This window comes from Scyliorhinus canicula, chromosome 3 (genome assembly GCF_902713615.1).
Source record: "Scyliorhinus canicula chromosome 3, sScyCan1.1, whole genome shotgun sequence".
NCBI lineage: Eukaryota > Metazoa > Chordata > Chondrichthyes > Carcharhiniformes > Scyliorhinidae > Scyliorhinus > Scyliorhinus canicula.
Window position 1 is genome coordinate 225,820,858 of NC_052148.1, and position 20,365 is coordinate 225,841,222.

At 47.0% G+C, this 20,365-nt stretch overlaps 1 protein-coding gene across 1 annotated transcript in view; it reads left to right on the forward strand.

The window, feature by feature from the left end:
• etfdh (electron transfer flavoprotein dehydrogenase) overlaps positions 1–20,365 on the forward strand; it is a 99,332-nt gene that overhangs the window by 23,704 nt on the left and 55,263 nt on the right. The window contains exons 2-7 of the mRNA XM_038792306.1: positions 4,159–4,308; positions 11,715–11,944; positions 13,439–13,520; positions 13,777–13,895; positions 14,738–14,815; positions 17,829–17,975. Of these exons, the coding sequence (XP_038648234.1) occupies positions 4,159–4,308; positions 11,715–11,944; positions 13,439–13,520; positions 13,777–13,895; positions 14,738–14,815; positions 17,829–17,975 (806 nt within the window). The remainder of the gene's footprint in view (positions 1–4,158; positions 4,309–11,714; positions 11,945–13,438; positions 13,521–13,776; positions 13,896–14,737; positions 14,816–17,828; positions 17,976–20,365) is intronic.

Sequence of the window (20,365 nt, forward strand, 5' to 3'; positions counted from 1 at the left end):
CCTTTGCCGTTCCCACCGGCACGGTACTCCACCAGCCCCGTGGTGGGTGCGGCCCTGAGAGTCGGGTCAATGCAGGGGACATGTGGGAGCAGAGGGAGTATCGGTCTGGTCTCTAATCTGCAATAATCACCAGTTTGCCCCAGGGAGGCTAGATGGAGGGTTCCGGAGAAGGCAGAGAACAGGGATCGAGAGGATGGGAGATATGTTCGTAGAGAGGAGCTTTCCCAGCCTGAGGGAGTTGGAGGATAAATTTGAATTGACGGGAGGGAACAAGTTTAGGTACCTGCAGGTGCGGGACTTCCTACGCAGGCAGGTCACAGCCTTCCCGCTCCTACAAAGGGGGATACAGGACAGGGTAGTTTCCAGAATGTGGGTGGGAGAAGGGAGGATTTTGGACATTTATAAGGATCTCATGGGGTCAGAGGAAACACAGACCGAGGTCGCAGACCATTCTACGACCCAGCGGGCAGTCGGAGAATCTCGCCCTATGTCTGCGAAAGGTGTGATAGTGAGGTAATCAGTGATTTTGCAGGGTAAGTGTTTTGCTAATATATATTAAAAGTAATTTATCTGTTTGCTGATAGCTAGCTAATGTAATGTTGTAACAGTTGAGTCTGGCTAAACAAATCAAGGCACATCTTGTAACAGAAGACAAAAGAATGCTGTGCAACTGGTGTACTTAATGGGAGTGGCCAGGTCTCTCTGGACAAAGGAGTTGCTTCTAGGACTCTGTTTTCAGCATAGTGCTTAAAAAAAGGGTTCTCTTTCCAAGGACTTTGCACCAAGATAAGCACGTACAACCTGGTTGTTAACTTTATATATAAGTAAAATATATGGGTTTGCTTAATGTAGAGGCGGGTTGTAGGAAGCAAGTTAATATGTTGTAACTGTTAACTGTAAAGCTATTTCTTTGTTGCTGATGTGCTTAATTCTGTGTTCAAATCAAAGTTTGTTAACATAAAAGCTGTCTTACTGGTTTGTGTTATCGCTCCTGTGCTGCAGTAACATTTCCTCACAGTTTTACCAAATGCAAATAGTTAGGTTGTAGTCCAGGGTCATATAAAATTGGGGTTCTGGTCCATACCCAAAGCAGTCTTTTCCTAACTGTTCAATACCTGACATATTAAGATAACTTCCCCAATTTCCTCACTGAAATATGCTCCATTTGCTGGACTTCATTCCCCAGAACAAAATCCAGCACTGATTCATTTTTAGGATAAAAACATGCCGATCATAAAATATCTCTTATACATATTGAGGAACTACTTCCTTTATGTTCCTTTACAATTTTGCTATCTTGGCCTCTATTAGGGGCATTCAGACCCCCCAGTGTTAGCATTCTGTATTTATTGCATCATTCTATAATTTGCCTGTAAATTTGCTCCAATATCCTCTTCCCACTCTGGCTCATCATAAATGCCCAGTCGTGTAAAACTCCTCTCCTATTATCCCTTAATTTTAATCAAATAAATTCTCTTTGATTCCTCAACTACATGATCCTTTTTCGGTTATGTGATTGAAAGTGGGATATTTTCAGAAGTTATTTTCAGTGCCCCTTTTCCTAATGCGTGAACAAATGCAGGAGTAAAGGTTGAGAACATCAGATATAGAACCAATGTAAATAACCTGTTTACCACAAAGTTATCAAAAGTTATATGGGCAAGGACTATTGTTCACACATACTGTGGTGTAAAAATGCATTTCTTGAATGGTTTGAAAACCACAATTAAATCATTACTAAGACGATATTTCATAGTCTTCATATTATAATCCCTACATATTTGAACTTTGGAGTCCAAATAAACTGTTTGTTGTCACACTGAAAGTATGTTAAAGGTTAGTGCTACTGTCTGACTTATAAGTTGGCACAGTTCCAGTTCCGATTGAATAATGAGTGGTATGCATTTCAACTCATCAGTAGGTTCAAGAACAACTAAATGTTTTATTTTCTTCAGGCAGACTTTAAACAAATCAGAAGTATTTTTGTACTCCAATGACATTATTCCATGGTTGAAATGGCTATCGTACATTTTCTTTGTACTTGGAAGGAGAATTACTTGCTGATAATTTATTTGGAATGTGCCGTGATTTTACAATGGTGACCAACATATTTGCGGTTTAAGCAAAAAAATCAAACTGATGTGATGTTTTGACAAGTAAATACAGTAATGGCAAGTGTGACTGAATAGTTGGATGGGTGGGGGGACAATGGGAAAAGACAAAGTGCATCTGACACAAAGAACCAGATGTTTGCTCCAGAGATGGGTAATGTGAGATTTCCCAATTTGCCGCACCCACATTGGGGAAAACTCACCCAAATAGCAGGATCTTAATTCCAGGGAGGCAGGTACAAGATGGAGTTGAGCCCGCTGCTCCCAAACACATGGGAGGCAGCCACAGGGGCTTCCAGCAGACGGGATATGGGGCGAGATCGTTCTGCTGTTTACACCGGCAGAATCTTCCAATCCCATTGGTGGGACCTTCCAGTCCCGCCAGCAGTCACAGGTTTCCCAATGGCATGGATTCAATGGGAAATCTCATTGACCACGGCGGGATTGGAAGATCGCCACCTGCTGCCGAGAAACTCACTGCAGGGAAGCCAGAATCTCGTCCAACATGTTTCAAAAATACCTTTTTAGTTTATCTAGATTTCGTCTCAGTTTTGCTAAATATTTGACCCACACACCCATTCTCCAAGCCCCATCCGTACCAACTCGTGTCTTCTGCTCACCCCCCCCCCCCCCCCAAACCGAATGGTCCCTTATTCTCTCCATGCCAGCCCACCCACCACCCTTTGCCGTAGGAGCCTCTATGCCAACTCAAACCGCATCTATCCATGGGTATACTTCAGGAGCCATGTTAAAATTAAATAAAAATCAAGTTCTAATTATCTATTCCAGCCTTCACTGTAGTAACAAAAATCATGAAAGCCTATTAAAACATTTAAATCTCCTCAAGAACTTTATCCGTTCTAAAACAAATAGTTGTATTCATATCCCTACATCAAAGATAATTATTCCTTTAATAACTTCTTTGAGCTGTCAATAAAATTGAACTTATGAACCTCATTCCACCCTGCCCCCTTTGCTGGAATAGTAGTGGGAAGCATCCAAATATTAAAAAAACAAAAAGCCCTTGTGATAATGTCAACAAATACCTATTGTAACAGCCTGGGCAAATTTTTGTTCAATTCACAGGCAGCTTTTCTTTAATTAAAAGGCAGGGGATTTAAGTAACAGGACAATATAGGTTTTTACTCCTCATTGGCAGAGGCAAGCTATATTTTTAAAGAACTCGGGATTTGAATAACCTGACAGCTTGATAATTTTGTAGACATTACCTAACCTTTCAGAGCTTTTATGATTACTCTAAAAGTTTGTGACTCTCATGCTGTGGGTTAAGGTCCTTGGTGCAGGGAAAATGGAGGTGGGATTCTCTGGTTCACAAGCCGCATGTTTCTCAGCAGTGCACCATTCGCTGGTGACGGGATTCTATTTTCCCATCACTTATCAATGGGATTTCCCATTGTAACCGTAAAATGCTGCTGTGAAATCTGGGGTGCGCTGCCGCCGAGAAAAGTGAATCGCAATGACCGGAGAATTCCGGCCAGGTTTTGTTTGAACTCTGTACTGAGTTCAATGGCCCTACAGAGTTCGAATTTACCATTTACCAATTCTGCCCACCACCTTTCCCCTCCTTGCAAAATTTGGGTCTGTCAGAAATGGGGAAGGACTATCGGATTCAGATCCTGCTGCCATATTTGAAGTTCCACAGAATTTCCATGACTCTGAAAATCCAGGACAAAGCCTTAAGATAATTGTTTTAAATTAAATGTCTGCAGTTGACCAATGGTTGTAAATGTTTAACCTGTGTTTACATTATTTTAAGTTTTGTATTTGAATGTCTTTCTCAACTCTTGGGTTCTGTCTAACTTAGTGAGAATTGTAATTGGACTCATAGAGGATAGGTAATTGTAGGGCTCTGTTAAGTCAATATGATGACTCCTGGTATGCAGGTGCCATAATTTTGTGTACTATAATTTGACACCAAGCACAGATTCTTTACTCAAAATCCTTGTGTCAGCTGGCAGTTGTGTAAAGCAGTGCAATAAAGACAATTACATGGAATTAATTTGTTTAACATGCTTTTCCTCTACAGTGCACAGGTGTCTACACATTTTGAAAGCAATACAGAAGGAGTCTCTTCCATTCTTGGTGTGTACTAAAAGATGTGCTTCCTCCTCTTCAATTTCCCGTATCACTACACATTACACAATCCATCCTCGGGATAAAGATTCAAGATGGAAAGGTAACTGTCAAGAATGTTAGATTTTTGCACTGGAAATTTTCTCGGGATCGGTGTCAACAGTAACATCCAAAATTGGATTTTCTTTGTGCCTATAATATGAATTGCATCCTTCTCTGCCCATATAAATTTAGGGAAGGAAATTCCAGAGCTTAAGTGTTACTGACATTGGACTTTATAAAATAGTTATGTTTTAAAATGCCTCCTTTGACTTAAAGTAAAATTAGGAATTCAGGAAGCGCTTCAGGTCAGAAGCGCTTCTCAATACCGGGACCCCGCAATGCCGCGTACTTAGCCCCCTACTATACTCCCTACGCACACACGGCTGCCCAAACCCACCAGGACAAAGATCTTGGCATTGATTACTCCGGGGATTCAAGGCTTTTGGATCCTTTCTCTTCAGCATGTTGCTCGTTATGCTTTCCTTAATTTGCTCTGTTTTAATTACCTTTGCTCAAGAGTCGCCAGGTATCTTTCTGATACCACCACAAGGTTCAAAACCGAATACTGATCAATGACTCGATACACCAGTTAGTAAGTTTGAAATCAATGCACATTTATTTACACACCCAGTCATAGAACATAGAACATAGAACAGTACAGCACAGAACAGGCCCTTCAGCCCTCGATGTTGTGCCGAGCAATGATCACCCTACTTAAACCCACGTAACCCGTATCCCAACAATCCCCCCATTAACCTTACACTACGGGCAATTTAGCATGGCCAATCCACCTAACCTGCACATCTTTGGACTGCGGGAGGAAACCGGAGCACCCGGAGGAAACCCACGCACACACGGTGAGGACGTGCAGACTCCACACAGACAGTGACCCAGCCGGGAATCGAACCTGGGACCCTGGAGCTGTGAAGCATTGATGCTAACCACCATGCTACCGTGAGGCCCCTAAATCAATCATTACTCATGCACAAACTCTACTCACTAAACTACAACTACTACTAAAAGCCTATACTTAGCTTCGGGCACACACTCAGTCAGAGGAACAATGGCCGTTGTCCGGTTCTGATACTGCTGGCTTCGAACTGGTATAGAATAGTAGCTAGGAGCGCCTATCTCGTAGCGTGCGTTGTTATTTTCCCGCGCAAGAGCAGGGGGGGGGGGCCTGCTGATGGGCACGAAGGAGGAGGAGTAGTCCCACGTGGGGAGGAGTCAGAGGTATGGCGGGAGTCACCGGGGTCAGCAGAAGTTAGCTGGCTCACTGGAGTGCTATGGAGGGAGGGGCGCAGCTAGGAGGGGTCCTAACCTGGGGGGGGGTGTACCGGATTGCTGCCAAAATGGCCAGGAAGGAGCTGGAGTATGCTGGGGGGGGGGAGTTGCCGCCGTGGGGAACAGGCCGAGCGGGGGACGCTGGCCAGTGGTGGGCAGGGTATGGGTTATGGCTAATCTGGAGGGGGGCAGGGAGTCCTCTGATCCGGCTGATAACCTGGAATGTGAGGGGGCTGAACGGGCCGGTCAAACAGGCCCGGGTGTTTGCGCACTTGAAGGGGCTGAAGGCGGATGTGGCCATGCTCCAAGAGACACACCTGAAAGTGGCGGACCAGGTTCGGTTGAGGAAGGGATGGGTGGGCCAAGTATTTCATTCAGGGCTGGATGAGAAGAATCGGGGGGTGGCGATCCTGGTGGGAAAGAGGGTGTCGTTTGAGGCGTTGAGGGTGGTGGCTGACAGTGGTGGGAGGTATGTGATGGTGAGTGGTAAGCTGCAGGGGGAGCGGGTGATGTTGGTGAATGTCTACACCCCAAATTGGGACGATGCGGGGTTTATGCGGCGCATGTTGGGCCGCATTCCGGACCTGGAGGTGGGGGGCCTGATCATGGGGGGGGGTCTTCAACACGGTGCTGGATCCCCCATTCGATCGATCCAAGTCCCGGATGGGTAGGATGCCAGCGGCGGCTAAGGTGTTGAGGGGATTTATGGATCATATGGGAGGGGTGGATCCCTGGAGGTTTGCGAGGCCAAGGGCCAGGGAGTACTCATTTTTCTCCCACGTGCATAAGGCCTATTCGAGGATTGATTTTTTTTGTCCTGGGCAGGGGGCTGGTTTCGAGGGTGGAGGATGTTGCATACTCTGCCATTGCCATTTCGGATCATGCCCCGCACTGGGTGGACCTCGGGCTGGGGAGGGGAGGGACCAGCGTCCGCTCTGGCGCTTGGAGGTGGGGCTGCTGGCAGACGAGGAGGTGGCCGGGAGGGTTCGGGAGTGTATTGAGAGGTACCTTGAGGCCAACGATAACGGGGAGGTCCAAGTGGGGAGGGTCTGGGAGGCATTGAAGGCGGTGATTAGAGGGGAGTTGATTTCCATCCGAACCCATAGGGAGAGGGGGGAGCAGAGATTGATAGGGGAGATGGTGAGGATGGATAGGAGATATGCGGAGGCTCCGGACGAGGAATTGCTGGGGGAGAGGCGTAGCCTTCAGGCCAGGTTCGACATATGGACTACCAGAAAGGCGGAAGCTCAGTGGAGGAAAGCACAGGGGGCGGTGTATGAATATGGGGAGAAGGCGAGCAGGATGCTGGCACACCAGCTCCGAAAGCGAGACGCGGCCAGAGAGATTGGGGGAGTTGGATAGAGTTGGGAAGGTGGTGCGGAGGGGGGTAGACGTTAATGGGGTCTTTAGGGACTTTTATGAGGAACTGTACCGGTCTGAACCCCCGGTGGAAGGGGTGGGGGGGGGGGGATGGGGCGCTTCTTGGACAAGCTGCGATTTCCGAGGGTGGAGGAGGGGCAGGTGGAGGGACTGGGGGCGCTGGAGGAGCTGGTTAAAGGGATAGGGAGCATGCAGTCGGGGAACGTGCCAGGGCCGGATGGGTTTCCAGCCGAATTTTATAAAAGGTATGCGGACCTGTTGGGCCCCCTGTTGGTCCGGACCTTTAACGAGGCATGGGAGGGGGGGGGCTTTGCCCCCAACTATGTCACGGGCGCTGATTTCCTTGATCCTGAAGCGGGACAAGGACCCTCTGCAGTGTGGGACATATAGGCCGATCTCGCTGCTAAATGTAGACACCAAGCTGCTGGCAAAGGTCTTAGCCACAAGAATAGAGGATTGTGTGCCGGGGGTCATTCACGAGGACCAGACGGGGTTTGTGAAGGGAAGGCAGTTGAATACTAACGCGAAGGCTCCTCAACGTTATTATGATGCCGGCTGTGGAAGGGGAGGCGGAGATAGTGGTGGCATTAGATGCGGAGAAGGCCTTTGATAGGGTTGAGTGGGGGTATCTGTGGGAGGTGTTGGAAAGGTTTGGGTTTGGGGAGGGGTTTGTCCGTTGGGTGAGGTTGCTCTAAGTGGCCCTGATGGCGAGTGTAGCCACGAATAGGAGGAGGTCGGAGTACTTTCGGCTGTACCGGGGGACGAGACATGGGTGTCCCCTGTCCCCCTTGCTCTTTGCGTTGGCAATTGAGCCCCTGGCCATGGCGTTGAGGGAGTCAGGGAACTGGAAGGGCCTGGTGCGGGATGGGGAGGAGCATCGAGTGTTGCTTAATGCGGACGACCTGTTGCTGTACGTGGCGGACCCGGTAGGGGGGATGCTGGAGATGATGAGGATTCTCAGCGAATTTGGGGGCTTCTCTGGGTATAAGCTGAACCTGGGCAAGAGCAAGATGTTCGTGGTGCACCCGGGGGATCAGGAGGAGGGGATTGGTAGGCTCCCACTGAAGCAGGCAGGGAAGAGGTTCAGGTACCTAGGAGTCCAGGTGGCTGGGAGCTGGGGGGGCCCTGCACAAGCTCAACCTCACAAGGTTGGTGGAGCAGATGGAGGAGGGGGTCAAAAGGTGGGATATGTTACCGTTGTCACTGGCGGGGAGGGTGCAGTCCGTTAAGATGACGGTGCTCCCGAGGTTTTTGTTCCTGTTCCAGTGCCTTCCAATCCTTATCCCGAAGGCCTTTTTTAGGAGAGTTAACAGGAGTATTACGGGATTTGTGTGGGCGCATGGGACTCCAAGGGTGAGAAGGGTGTTCTTGGAACGGGGCAGGGATGGGGGGGGGCTGGCACTGCCCAACCTCTCTGGGTACTATTGGGCTGCCAACGCAGCGATGGTGCGTAAGTGGGTAATGGACGGGGAAGGGGCAGCATAGAAGAGGATGGAGATGGCGTCCTGTGTGGGCAAGAGCCTGGAGGCGCTGGTAACGGCGCCGTTGCCGCTCCCTCCAACGAGGTATACCACGAGCCCGGTGGCGGCGGCTACCCTCAAAATTTGGGGGCATTGGAGACGGCATAGGGGAGAAGTGGGGGGGCTCAATGGAGGCCCTGATACGGGGGAACCATCGGTTTGTTCCAGGGAGCATTGATGGCGGATATCTGGGCTGGCACAGGGTAGGGGTTAGGAGGTTGAGGGACCTGTTTGTGGAGGGGAGGTTCGCGAGCTTGGGGAAGTTAGAGGGGAAGTTTGGGCTCCCTCCGGTGAACATGTTTCGATACATGCAGGTTAGGGCGTTTGCCAGGCGGCAGGTGGAGGGGTTCCCCTTGTTGCCCCCGCGTGGGGTACGGGACAGGGTGCTCTCGGGGGTGTGGGTTGGAGGAGGGAGCATTTCGGACATATACCGGGTAATGCAGGAGGTAGACCAGGCCTCGGTGGAGGAACTGAAGGGTAAATGGGAAGAGGAGCTGGGTGAGGAGATTGAGGAGGGGACGTGGGCGGATGCCCTGGAGAGAGTGAATTCCTCCTTCCTGTGCGAGGCTTAGCCTCATACAGTTCAAGGTGCTGCATAGGGCCCACATGACTGGGACGAGGATGAATAGGTTTTTCGGGGGCGAAGACAGGTGTGCTAGGTGCTCGGGGAGCCCAGCGAACCACGCCCATATGTTTTGGGCATGCCCAGCGCTGGGGGAGTTTTGGAAGGGGGTAGCAAGGACGGTGTCGAGGGTGGCGGGATCCAGGGTCAAGCCAGGCTGGGACTCGCAATTTTTGGGGTTGCAGTGGAGCCGGGAGTGCAGGAGGCGAAAGAGGCCAGTGTTCTGGCCTTTGCGTCCCTAGTAGCCCGGCGGAGGATCTTGCTTCAATGGAAGGATGCGAGGCCCCCAAGCGTGGAGGCCTGGATCAATGATAATGCGGGGTTCATCAAATTGGAGAAGGTGAAATTTGCCCTGAGGGGATCAGTACAGGGGTCCTTTAGGCGGTGGCAGCCTTTCCTGGACCTCCTGGCGGAACGGTAGGGAAATAGGCCGGCAGCAGCAGCAACCCGGAGGGGGGGGGGGGGGGGGGGGGGGGCGGCGGTTTGGTTCGGTGGGGTGAGAATTGGGTACATGGGTTTGTTGGATGTGGCGGGTGTTATCTCTTTCCTTTTTGTTGTTTGCTTTTTTTTTGTTTTTGTAGTTAGTTGCTTTTGTAGTTGGGTGGTTGTTGTTCTTGGGTTTTTACCATGGTTGTTTTGTTAATATTGTTTTGTTGTTTATATTTTGTGAAAATCTTAATAAAAATTATTTTTTTTAAAAAGAAGATGGAGAGTTCACGAGTTCTTAAGAGAGCGTTCTGACTCCGGCCTTGGAGGGGTTTTGGAAGGGGGTGGCGGGGACTTTGTCTGAAGTGGTCGGGTCTGGGGTCAGGCTGGGCTGGGGGCTCACGATTTTTGGGGTAGCTTCGGAGCTGGGAGTGCAGGAGGCGAGAGAGGCTGGCATTCTGGCCTTTGCGTCGCTAGTAGCCCGGCGCAGGATTCTGTTAGAGTGCAGGGACACGCGGCCCCCGTGTTCGGAGGCCTGGATCAACGACATGGCTGGGTTTATCAAGCTGGAGAAGATTAAGTTTGCCCTGAGGGGGTCTGTACAGGGGTTCTTTCGAAGGTGGCAGCCCTTTCTTGATTTCCTGGCGAAGGGGTAGAGGGTGGCCAGTCTCAGCAGCAACCTGGTGGCGGTGGGGGGGGGGGGGGGGGGGCGCGCAAGATACGGGTGGGGGGGTTCGGGGCTGGTTAGGGGGGTTTTTGCAACGGTGGGCTTGGGCTTGTTATTTTCTTCTTTCTTGTATTGTTGTTTGTTATTATTTATTATTCTGTTTTGGCGGGGGGGGGGGGGAGTTCTTTTCTTGTTTCGGTATAGAACCACACCTTGTCTAATTTAACTGTGGGGAGAAAATTTGTTGTTGAAAAGCTTGAATAAAAATTACTTTTTTAAAAAGAGAGCGTTCTGACCTTGGGGACTCTGTTTTATAGCCCCCAGAGGTTTTGCGCCCTTCTGGGCGGACCCTGGACTTGGTCCCAATTAATTGGACCATGTCCCAATCGTTTGTATCGATTCTCTCCAATAACGGGGTCGTTCCTCGATCGCTGGGTAACCGTTGGCCTGCCTTTGTTTTAGTGCCCACTGGTGCCGGGGAGTCTGCCCTGGTACCGATTGTTTAAATGTTTCTCTTTTGTCCCCGGAGATAGCTCATTACTATGCTAATGGCTTGTAGTTTCAGTTCTGTCTGGGCTCTGCAAGTTCCAATCCACAGGAAACCTTCTACCTGCTTGTTTTTCTAGTACTGTCCATTTTTCCCTGTACTCTTTACGAATGTCCATTTTGGAATCGGGATGTGGCTACCCCAGGTGGCTACAAGCAATCCAGGCAATGGCCACCTGATGCCTTCTTGGCACTGGTGAAGCTACTGGCCAATTGGACTGAACGGCAACTCCAGGGAGAAAACTTCTGCCCCAATGAGAGGCTGAAATCCCATTCAACACTCATTCGTCTACTCTCAAGCGCTTTACAGCAATTGTGTTTTCAGGGTGTGGACCATTCTCCGCTGCCCATCCCCCTCACTCCAGCTTTTCTTATTCAGTGCATTATGTTTATTTCATTCAAAATTCTGCACAAATCTGATGTTAAAGGAGAGAGCCAGTACCAAATTCTCAAGTCATCACTCAATTCCTTTGCAGAATTAATTATATGTATTTGAGGCACTGTACCCCATCCCAAACTCATTGGCTAAAGTTGTAGGTCCTCAACGTTGCACCATTAGGGGCTGGTTTAGCACAGTGGGCTAAACAGCTGACCTGTAATGCAGAACAAGGCCAGCAGTGCAGGTTCAATTCCCCTACCGGCCTCCCCGAACAGGCGGCAGAATGTGGTGACTAGGGGCTTTTCGCAGTAACTTCATTGAAGCCTAATTGTGGCAATAAACAATTATTATTATTTATTATGCATATTTTAAATACATTCAGATGAATTGTGTTCTCCAAGTAATGCATCACATGTTATTGCCTGATATCTTGCAATTTGTAGTATTCTTTATTTAACCAGTTTCATATTGCTCTAATTGTACTGAAAACATTAATGCATCGAAACAAACCTTGAATTTATATCTTGGTTTCATTTTGGAAACATCCCAAAGTGATGTTTGGAAACATCCCAAATTTATCAAATCTGCCTGAATCTTTAAAATTCATATGTTAGATTCACATTTCTTATTCTGGTATTTCAAGAGGTCAACATGGAGCGGTTTGCAGATGAAGCTGATGTGGTGATAGTGGGTGGAGGACCTGCTGGTCTGTCCGCAGCAATCCACCTTAAACAGCTTGCTGATAGACATGACAAGGAACTACGCGTATGTTTGGTGGAGAAGGCTGCACAGATTGGTGGTCATATCCTTTCGGGGGCCTGCCTAGATCCAAAAGCTCTGGTGGAGTTGTTCCCAGATTGGAAGGACAGAGGGGTGAGGAAATAGTTTTATGTTGATTGTGAGCTTGCTTCCTCCATAAAAAATACAATTTGGAGTTTATACAGCTATACAATACTACCACTACTTAAAAGAGCAAAGGTATCCTTGTAAAAAACTGAGGGGGAGGAGTTTGACCAATTTCCCCTTGACAGTCATAACAGTATTTTTGTCATTGGGAATATGACCGACAAGGGGTAAAGTAATATATTTCTAACTGTGGTGTTCCAATTTTAAAACTTTATGATTACTCAATCTATGGGGATGAGAAAATCTCAGCCATGATTGAATGGCGGAGCAGACTCGATTGGCTGAGTGGCCTAATTCTGCTCCTATGTCTTGCGGTCTAATCTTAGAATTTTATTAACAATCCTGCTCTAGAAACTTCACAAAATCCTCACAGAACACTCCATTGCAGTACTGGGTTAGAAAGGTGTAAAAAAAATCGAAGAGCATGGGAGTTGTCCCCATTGTCCTCGCCCACCTTTATCTCTCAACCACTGCAGTAAAGCAGATTAAATTATCATTATTTCATTGCTATTTGTGCGACATTGCTGTGAAAACGGCCTCCCAACATTAAAACAGTCACTTCGCTTTCACTTAAAAAAAACACAATTGGCTCTAAGGGGGCGGTGCAGTGGTTGGCACTACTGCTTTGCGGCACCGAGGACCCGGGTTCAATCCTGGTCCCGAGTCACTGTCCTTATGGCATTTTCTCCCCGTGTCTGCGTGGGTCTCACCCCCACAAACCAAAGATGGTCCAGGGTAGGTAGATTGGCCACGCTAAATCGCCCCTTGATTGGACAAATCTTTTTTAAAATAAAAATAATTGGCTATAAAGTACTTCAGGATGTCCTCAGGCTGTGAAATGTGCAAAATGCAAGTTCTTTCTTTACTTTAATAGTATTCATTTTCTAACTAATATAAGACAAATGTAACATAAATATAAAAAGGTAATTTCTTTTGACAGTTTAGCAGCATGAGGGAATATTATATGTAATTTTATACAATAACTGCAGCTTAGTTAATTCCTTTGTAACTGAAGTATACTTACCTAAAGCAATGTGAAATTTTGGAATCTGATAGCAGAATCCATAAGCCCAGCTAAATATAGTGAGTTGACAATGTGGAGAGATTCTCAAATAAAATCTGCTTTCTGTAGCATACGGAGCTTTTTTTTTCTTAAACAATCCATCAGCCAGATCTAGAAATTAAATGAATTTCAAAACCAATATGTATTTTCCACATTTACCCCTTTAGAGTTACGTTAGGCAGCTGAATTTACATTGCTGGACAACAGCCCCCATTAAATTTAAACAAGGGCAATGTGGATTTAGTGGCATCTAAAACAATTTTGACATTGAAGTACAAAACATTGCAAAATTTAAATTGGTTCAGAGATGGTAATCTACTAATTTAGGGATTTGTTTTTAGAATCAAATCAACTCTTTTATAATGTGATATGTAATAACTTGTGCATGTACATAATAGGCTCCACTACACACTCCAGTAAATGAAGATGTATTTGGTATTTTAACGGAGAAGAACAGAATTCCAGTTCCGTTGTTACCAGGTAGTGTGGATATATTTTATTTGTAACTACTTTGTTGTAAATTTGCAAAGCTGTGTTGGGAATTTTTATTTCATATTGCATGTGCAGGGATAATTAGTCCTCAGTTAAATATATTATGACATCATTAAAAAACTTGATTTTGTGATCAGGACCATTACCGCTAGGGTACTACTGTTCACTACTGTTAATGCATGCATTTAAAACTAAGTTTTCTCATAAAATGCTGTATTGTCTCCCGCATCTGTTTTCTATGCAGGCCTTCCCATGAGGAATCATGGAAATTATATTGTTCGTTTGGGTCATTTGGTTAGATGGTTAGGTGAACAGGCAGAAGAACTTGGTGTGGAATTGTATCCAGGGTATGCAGCTTCTGAGGTGAATTATGATTTAGATCAAAAACCCTGTACATTTAGTTGTTTTTTTAAAATTGTATTTCAAACCTGTTCATGAATTAACAGGTCTGATAGTGTCATACCCTGTGTGCATTCATCCAGAGAGGCACTAGGGAAGTTCTGCATCACAAAAACTTTTCATGAGGACAATTTGATGGAAATTTTCCTAATTGGCTATTCAAAAAGTCTGAACGTCTTGTGAATATGAACAATATTCATTGCTCCCTCATGTCCCACCTTATACAATAAGAAGAAAACATATTTTGTTGAAATGTTTTAATGGACCTTTGCAGTACCAGCACTGATTTTTGTCAGCCCTGCTTTTGATGTTCTGCAGACTAGATTATTCAATCCATTTATGGGGATGCATAGTACATCTTTAATGGTACATTGATAAATATGATCAAAGCAAAGCATAACATTTATTCACAAAATGATATCTTGGTATTGCTACAATATATTCTTCTAACAAACTTTGTTACTCTGTACAAGTCATTTCCTAATTTATGAAGAATTTGCATTCTGCTTCCCAAAATTTCAAATGTTGATGAGATTAATACCTGTTAAATACTTAGCAATCCACACACATTTTTATCATCTTGAACTTTTTTATTCGAAAAACATTTTATTAAGGAATTAATGAATTTATAACAGTAATTACAAATGTAAACATAACTCAGTAAATAACACCATTCCCAGCCAACATGGCTTACACACACAGTTCCCCAATCCTTCCCCCAGTTGCTGATCTTGAATTATTTTATGTTCTGCTGATTTAAAATCATTGTACTACTTAAAAGTTCCATTCTTTTAAAAACAATCCAGATTTTGTTCCATGAAGATGGGAGTATTAAAGGGATTTCTACCAATGATGTTGGTATTCATAAAGATGGATCACCAAAGGTAGGTTTTAAATTATATACCTGTTAATACTTCTGATCAAACTATAAATATATTTTATTTTATAGATTTTTGTGAATACAAACATGTCATTCAAAAAATTTTTATCCAATACAATTAATTTTTTAAAACATTGTTTTTGGAATATGGCACATACTGTTAAAACACTATTTTTCTTATTGCCTCTCACTACTTTCCCTGAGAAATATGTGGTGGTGACCCACAGCGCTCCTTGTGCTGGTGGTATTGGTTAGACATTTGCAAAATCTTTGACCAAAGGTACTTTTGTGTATAACTTCATGGTTTCTTGGAAGTGTGGAGAAACAGAGGGATCTTGGGGTCCACGTACATAGATCCCTCAAAGTTGCCATCCAGGTTGATAGGGTTGTTAAGAAGGCGTATGGTGTGTTGGCTTTCATTAACAGGGGGATTAAGTTTAAGAGCCGCAAGGTTTTGCTGCAGCTTTACAAAATCCTGGTTAGACCACACTTGGAATACTGTGTCCAGTTCTGGTCGCCTGATTATAGGAAGAATGTGGATGCTTTGGAAAGGGTGCAGAGGAGATTTACCATGATGCTGCCTGGACTGGAGGGCATGTCTTATGAAGGAAGGTTGAGGGAGCTAGGGCTTTTCTCACAGGAGCGAAGAAGGAAGAGAGGTGACTTGATAGAGGTGTACAAGGTGATGAGTGGCATGGCTAGAGTGGATAGCCAGGGACTTTTCCCCAGGGCGGAATTGGCTGTCACGAGGGGACATAATTTTAAGGTGATTGGAGGAAGGTATAGGGGAGATGTCAGAGGTAGGTTCTACACAGAGTGGTGGGTGTGTGGAATGCACTGCCAGCAGAGGTGGTGGAGTCAGAGTCATTAGGTACTTTTAAGCGTTGGACAGGCACATGGACAGCAGTAAATTGAAGGTGTGTATGTTAGGTTGATCTTAGATTAGGATAAATGGTTGGCACAACATAGTGGGCTGAAGGGCCTGTACTGTGCTGTACAGTTCTATGATATCTAGTTACATAACTTGAATGTGATGCTATTTATATGATCTTCTTGATCTTGGTGATAGAAGTGCGCGTTTGAGAAGTGCTGTTGAAGTATTCATGGTGAGTAACTGCAGTGCATCCAGTCGACAGAACATGCTGCAATGAGAATGTCGCAATGGTAGAGCGGGGTGAATACTAAGTCCAATGGCAAAAATGTTTATAAATTGCACTGCTTTGCCCTGGACTGCAGTGACCACTAACACAGGGCAACTAATGAAAAGCAACAAGAAAGGTAGCATATTCCCCAAGAGCAATTTTTTAAAAATGTATTTAATAAGAGAAAGTTAGTTTTGAAAGCATCCATCAAAGGTAGCCAACTATGCAATAAGTTGAGCTTCATATACATGGATATATAGAACATACAGTGCAGAAGGAGCCCATTCAGCCCATCGAGCCTGCACTGACCCACTTAAGCCCTCACTTCCACCTTATCCCCATAACCCAATAACTCCTCCTAAACTGTTTGGACACTAAGGGCAATTTAGCATGGCCAATCCACATAACCTGCATGTCTTTGGACTGTAGGAGGAAACCGGAGCATATGGAGGAAACCCATGCAGACACGGGGCGAACGTGCAGACTCCGCACAGTGACCCGGCGGGAATCAAACCTGGGACCCTGGCGCTGTGAAGCCACAGTGCTAGCCATGTGTGCTACTGTGCTGCCCTACAGATGAGTATTGAATATTCCAGCGCACCCCTAATTTGAGGTTTGTAGAATATTGAGAAGTTTTTGAGATGTCAGGAGGCAAACCACTTTTTTAATTTGGCTGTCCGGCTAAGGTTCTTCTCCAGTCATGACTTTCTGGATGTTGATGAGAGCTTGCTGATGGTGGTGCCATTGAGGGTTGGGTGTGGGGAGCAGGGTGGTGGAAAAATGATGCTTGGGGTTTATCTAGTTGGAGATGATCGTTAGCTAGCACCAAGTCTAAATGTTATCCAGGTCTAACTATAAGCTAACATTATTTGAGGAGTTATGAGTGGCACTGAACACTGTCGATTGTCAATGAACTGCCCGCCTTGACATTATGATTGAGAGCAAGTAATTGATGAAGATGTTGAAAATAGTGTGCTGATTGATTGGCATAATAGTTTTCCCCTTGACCCCTCATTTATCTCAGGAGGAGCTAGTGCTCCTCGATGCCATAACTCATTGACTGCTACCCTGATGTCAAGTACAGCTATTCAAACCCATAACAAACCAATTTTATTTTTCCTAAATTAAACATATCTATTCAAATTTCATTTTTTTTTAAAATCTACCACAAGAGACATAAAATTCCAGCCCTGATGCCTGTATGATGGGATGGTTTGTCCCGATTCTTGTGGGCGGTGGGGGAAGAGTTGCCTTGATGTTTGTTGGGTTGGGGGATTTCTTTTTATGGTGATCAGAACACCCTTTAAAGATGGCGCACTATTCTCTCTGGAGCTGGCATGGTTGGCTCTATCAAGCCCTGCCCTGCCAGTGACAGCGAAAACCACCCCCCACAGATTTTCTTTGCACGATGTACACTAAATTGGGAGAGAAAAGTTGGCTGTGCGCATCCAATTTCCCGCCTCAGCCAGCAGTCTATGTACTGAAGTGAAGATCCCTCCCATGTGTATTATCCTGACCACTTTCTTGCAATTTATAATCTTTCAAAGAACAATAGGTTAGCACTGTTGCTTCACAGCGCCAGGGACCCGGATTCGATTCCCAGCTTGGGTCACTGTCTGTGCGGAGTCTGCACGTTCTCCCTGTGTCTGCGCATGTTTCCTCAAGATGCTCCGGTTCCCTCCCAAGTCCCGAAAGATGTGCCTGTTAGGTGAATAGGACATTCTGAATTCTCCTTCAGGGTACCCGGAGTGTGGTGTCTCGGGAATTTTCACAGTAACTTAATTGCAGTATTAATGTAAGCCTAATGTGACACTAATAAAGATTAATACTCACAAAGATTATAATTGAAATTATTTTCTTCCTATTTATAAAAAGGACACATTTGAAAGAGGAATGGAACTTCATGCCAAGGTGACAATATTTAGTGAGGGATGCCATGGACACCTTGCCAAGCAGTTGTACAAGCAATTCAAACTAAGAGAGAACTGTGAACCACAGACCTTTGGTATAGGATTAAAAGAGGTAAATGCACTCTGAATTCTTTCACAATAATGTTTGCTATTTGGACACTTTAAAAAATATTTTTGAGCTTTAACCATAGCTGATGAGAAACAGATGAACCTGCTTGCTAAACAGAGTGATGATAAGTGTTTGTTGCAAGTGAGAATTAGGTGTCAAGGAGGAAGTTGGTGTTAGGTAATTTAAACCTAGGAGCAGTAAATAAGGAGATATGTAAATAATCAGTAATTAATTAGATCTCAGGATATAACCTTTAAATTAATTAAGTAGAGGATATAACAGCAGCAACTTGCATTTATTTAATCCTTCTGGTGTTATTAAAGGTGTCAAGGGGCTTCCGGTTGCGGCTATGCGGAGCTAAGCCGCACGTTCGGCAGCTCCTGCTATTTAGGGACTTTTGGGCCGATTTGAGGGCCCCAAACGATGCTGTTTTAACGCATCCCGGTGGGGGAAGGTGTCTGGAGGAGCTTTCCACACAATTTATGGTGCTCACCCGGAGTGGGACGAAGGAAGAAGCTGCAGCAGCTCCCCAAAAAAAACGGGGGAAGAAGAACAAAATGGCGGCCGGCGGGACACCCGAGGACTGGTGGAAGTGGGCGCAGGAGCAGCAGGCCTCTCTCCTGCGTTGTTTTGCGGAGCTGAAGGCTGAGTTGCTGGACTCCATGAATGCAACTACAAACAAGCTGCTTGGGACCCAGGCGGCCCAGGAGGTGTCTATTCGGGAGTTGCAGCAGCAGGCCGCTGAGAGGGAGGAGGAGGCCGTGGTCCTCGTGGGGAAAGTGGAGTTGCAGGAGGCACTTCATAAAAAGTGGCAAGACCGCTTGGAGGAGCTGGACGTTCGCACGAGGCGAAAGAATTTGAGGATCCTGGGCCTGGCGGAGGGGCTGGAGGGGTCGGACCTCCCGGTGTATGTGACTACGATGCTGAACTCGTTGATGGGAGCGGGGTCCTTCCATTTGCCCCTGGAGCGTGAGGGAGCTCACAGTGATGGCCAGGAGGCCCAAGGCAAATGAGCCCCCGAGGGCGGTGCTGGTGCGGTTCCATCGATTCAGTGACCGGGAATGTGTGCTGCGCTGGGCCAAGGAGCAGTAAATGGGAGAATTCGGTAGTGAGGATCTACCAGGACTGGAGTGCGGAGGTGGCTAGGCGGCGGACCGGGTTCAACCGGACGAAGGCGGTGCTTCATGCCAAGCAGGTCAGGTTTGGAATGTTGCAACCTGCGCGCCTGTGGGTGACATACAAGGACCGGCACCATTACTTCGAGTCCCCGGAGGAGGCGTGGGCCTTTGTACAGGCGGAGAAGCTGGACTCGAACTAGGGTCTGGGGACATACTATGGCCGTTGCTGTTTTCGCTGTTGCTGTTTTTTCAACTTTTTTAACTTCGACATGTGTGTTATGTATGCTGGTTTTTTCTTTTTGCTCTGTTTACGGGTGGGTTTGTTTGTTGGGCATGGTTGTGGGGAATGTTGGGGGTTTGTGTTTTATATGTTCTCTTCTGTATGGGGGTTGGGGTGAAACTGGATTTTGGGGAACTGCGTTAGAAGGGTGGGGTGTGGCAGTGTGAAAGTGCGGGCTTTCCTCTGGTTTCCCGCGCTGTGGGGCAGGGGGGGTGGAGGTGGGGCGGGGCCTCTACTGGTCTTCTTTCCCGCGCTGAAGCGGTGCCAAGGAGGTGTGGCAAGAGGGGGATGACCCCATGCCGGGAGGGGATGGGCGTTGGCGGGAGCTGCCGGGGTCAGCAGAAGTCAGCTGACTCAAGGAAGTCCTATGGAGGGTGCGTCACGGCTAGGAGGGGTCCTAGCCTTGGGGGGGGGGGGGGGGGGGGGGGGATACCGGGTTGCTGCTGGAATGACCAGGAAGGAGCTGGTGAGGGCCGGGGGGGAAGAGGAGAGGCATTATCGCCATGGGGAACAGGTCGGGCGGGGTGTGCTGGCCTGGGGCGAACATTTGATAAGCTATGGCTAGCCGGCGGGGGAGGGGGGCGGGTTGCCCTCTGATCCAGCTGATTACCTGGGACGTGAGGGGGCTGAATGGGCCGGTTAAGAGAACCAGGGTATTTTCTCATCTGAGGGGGCTGAAGGTGGACGTGGCTATGCTCCAGGAGACCCACCTGAAGGTGGCGGACCAGGTTCGTCTGAGGAAGGGGTGGGTGGGGCAGGTTTATCACTCCGGATTGGACGCGAAGAACCGGGGGGGTGGCGATTCTGGTGGGGAAGAGGGTGGCGTTCGAGGCGGCTGAGGTGGTGTCGGACAAGGAGGGCAGATATATCATGGTGAAGGGTAGGCTGCAGGGAGAGAAGGTGGTGCTGGTGAATGTATATGCCCCGAATTGGGATGATGTGGGCTTCATGAGGCGCTTGTTGGGACGCATCCCGGACCTGGAGGCAGGGGGCCT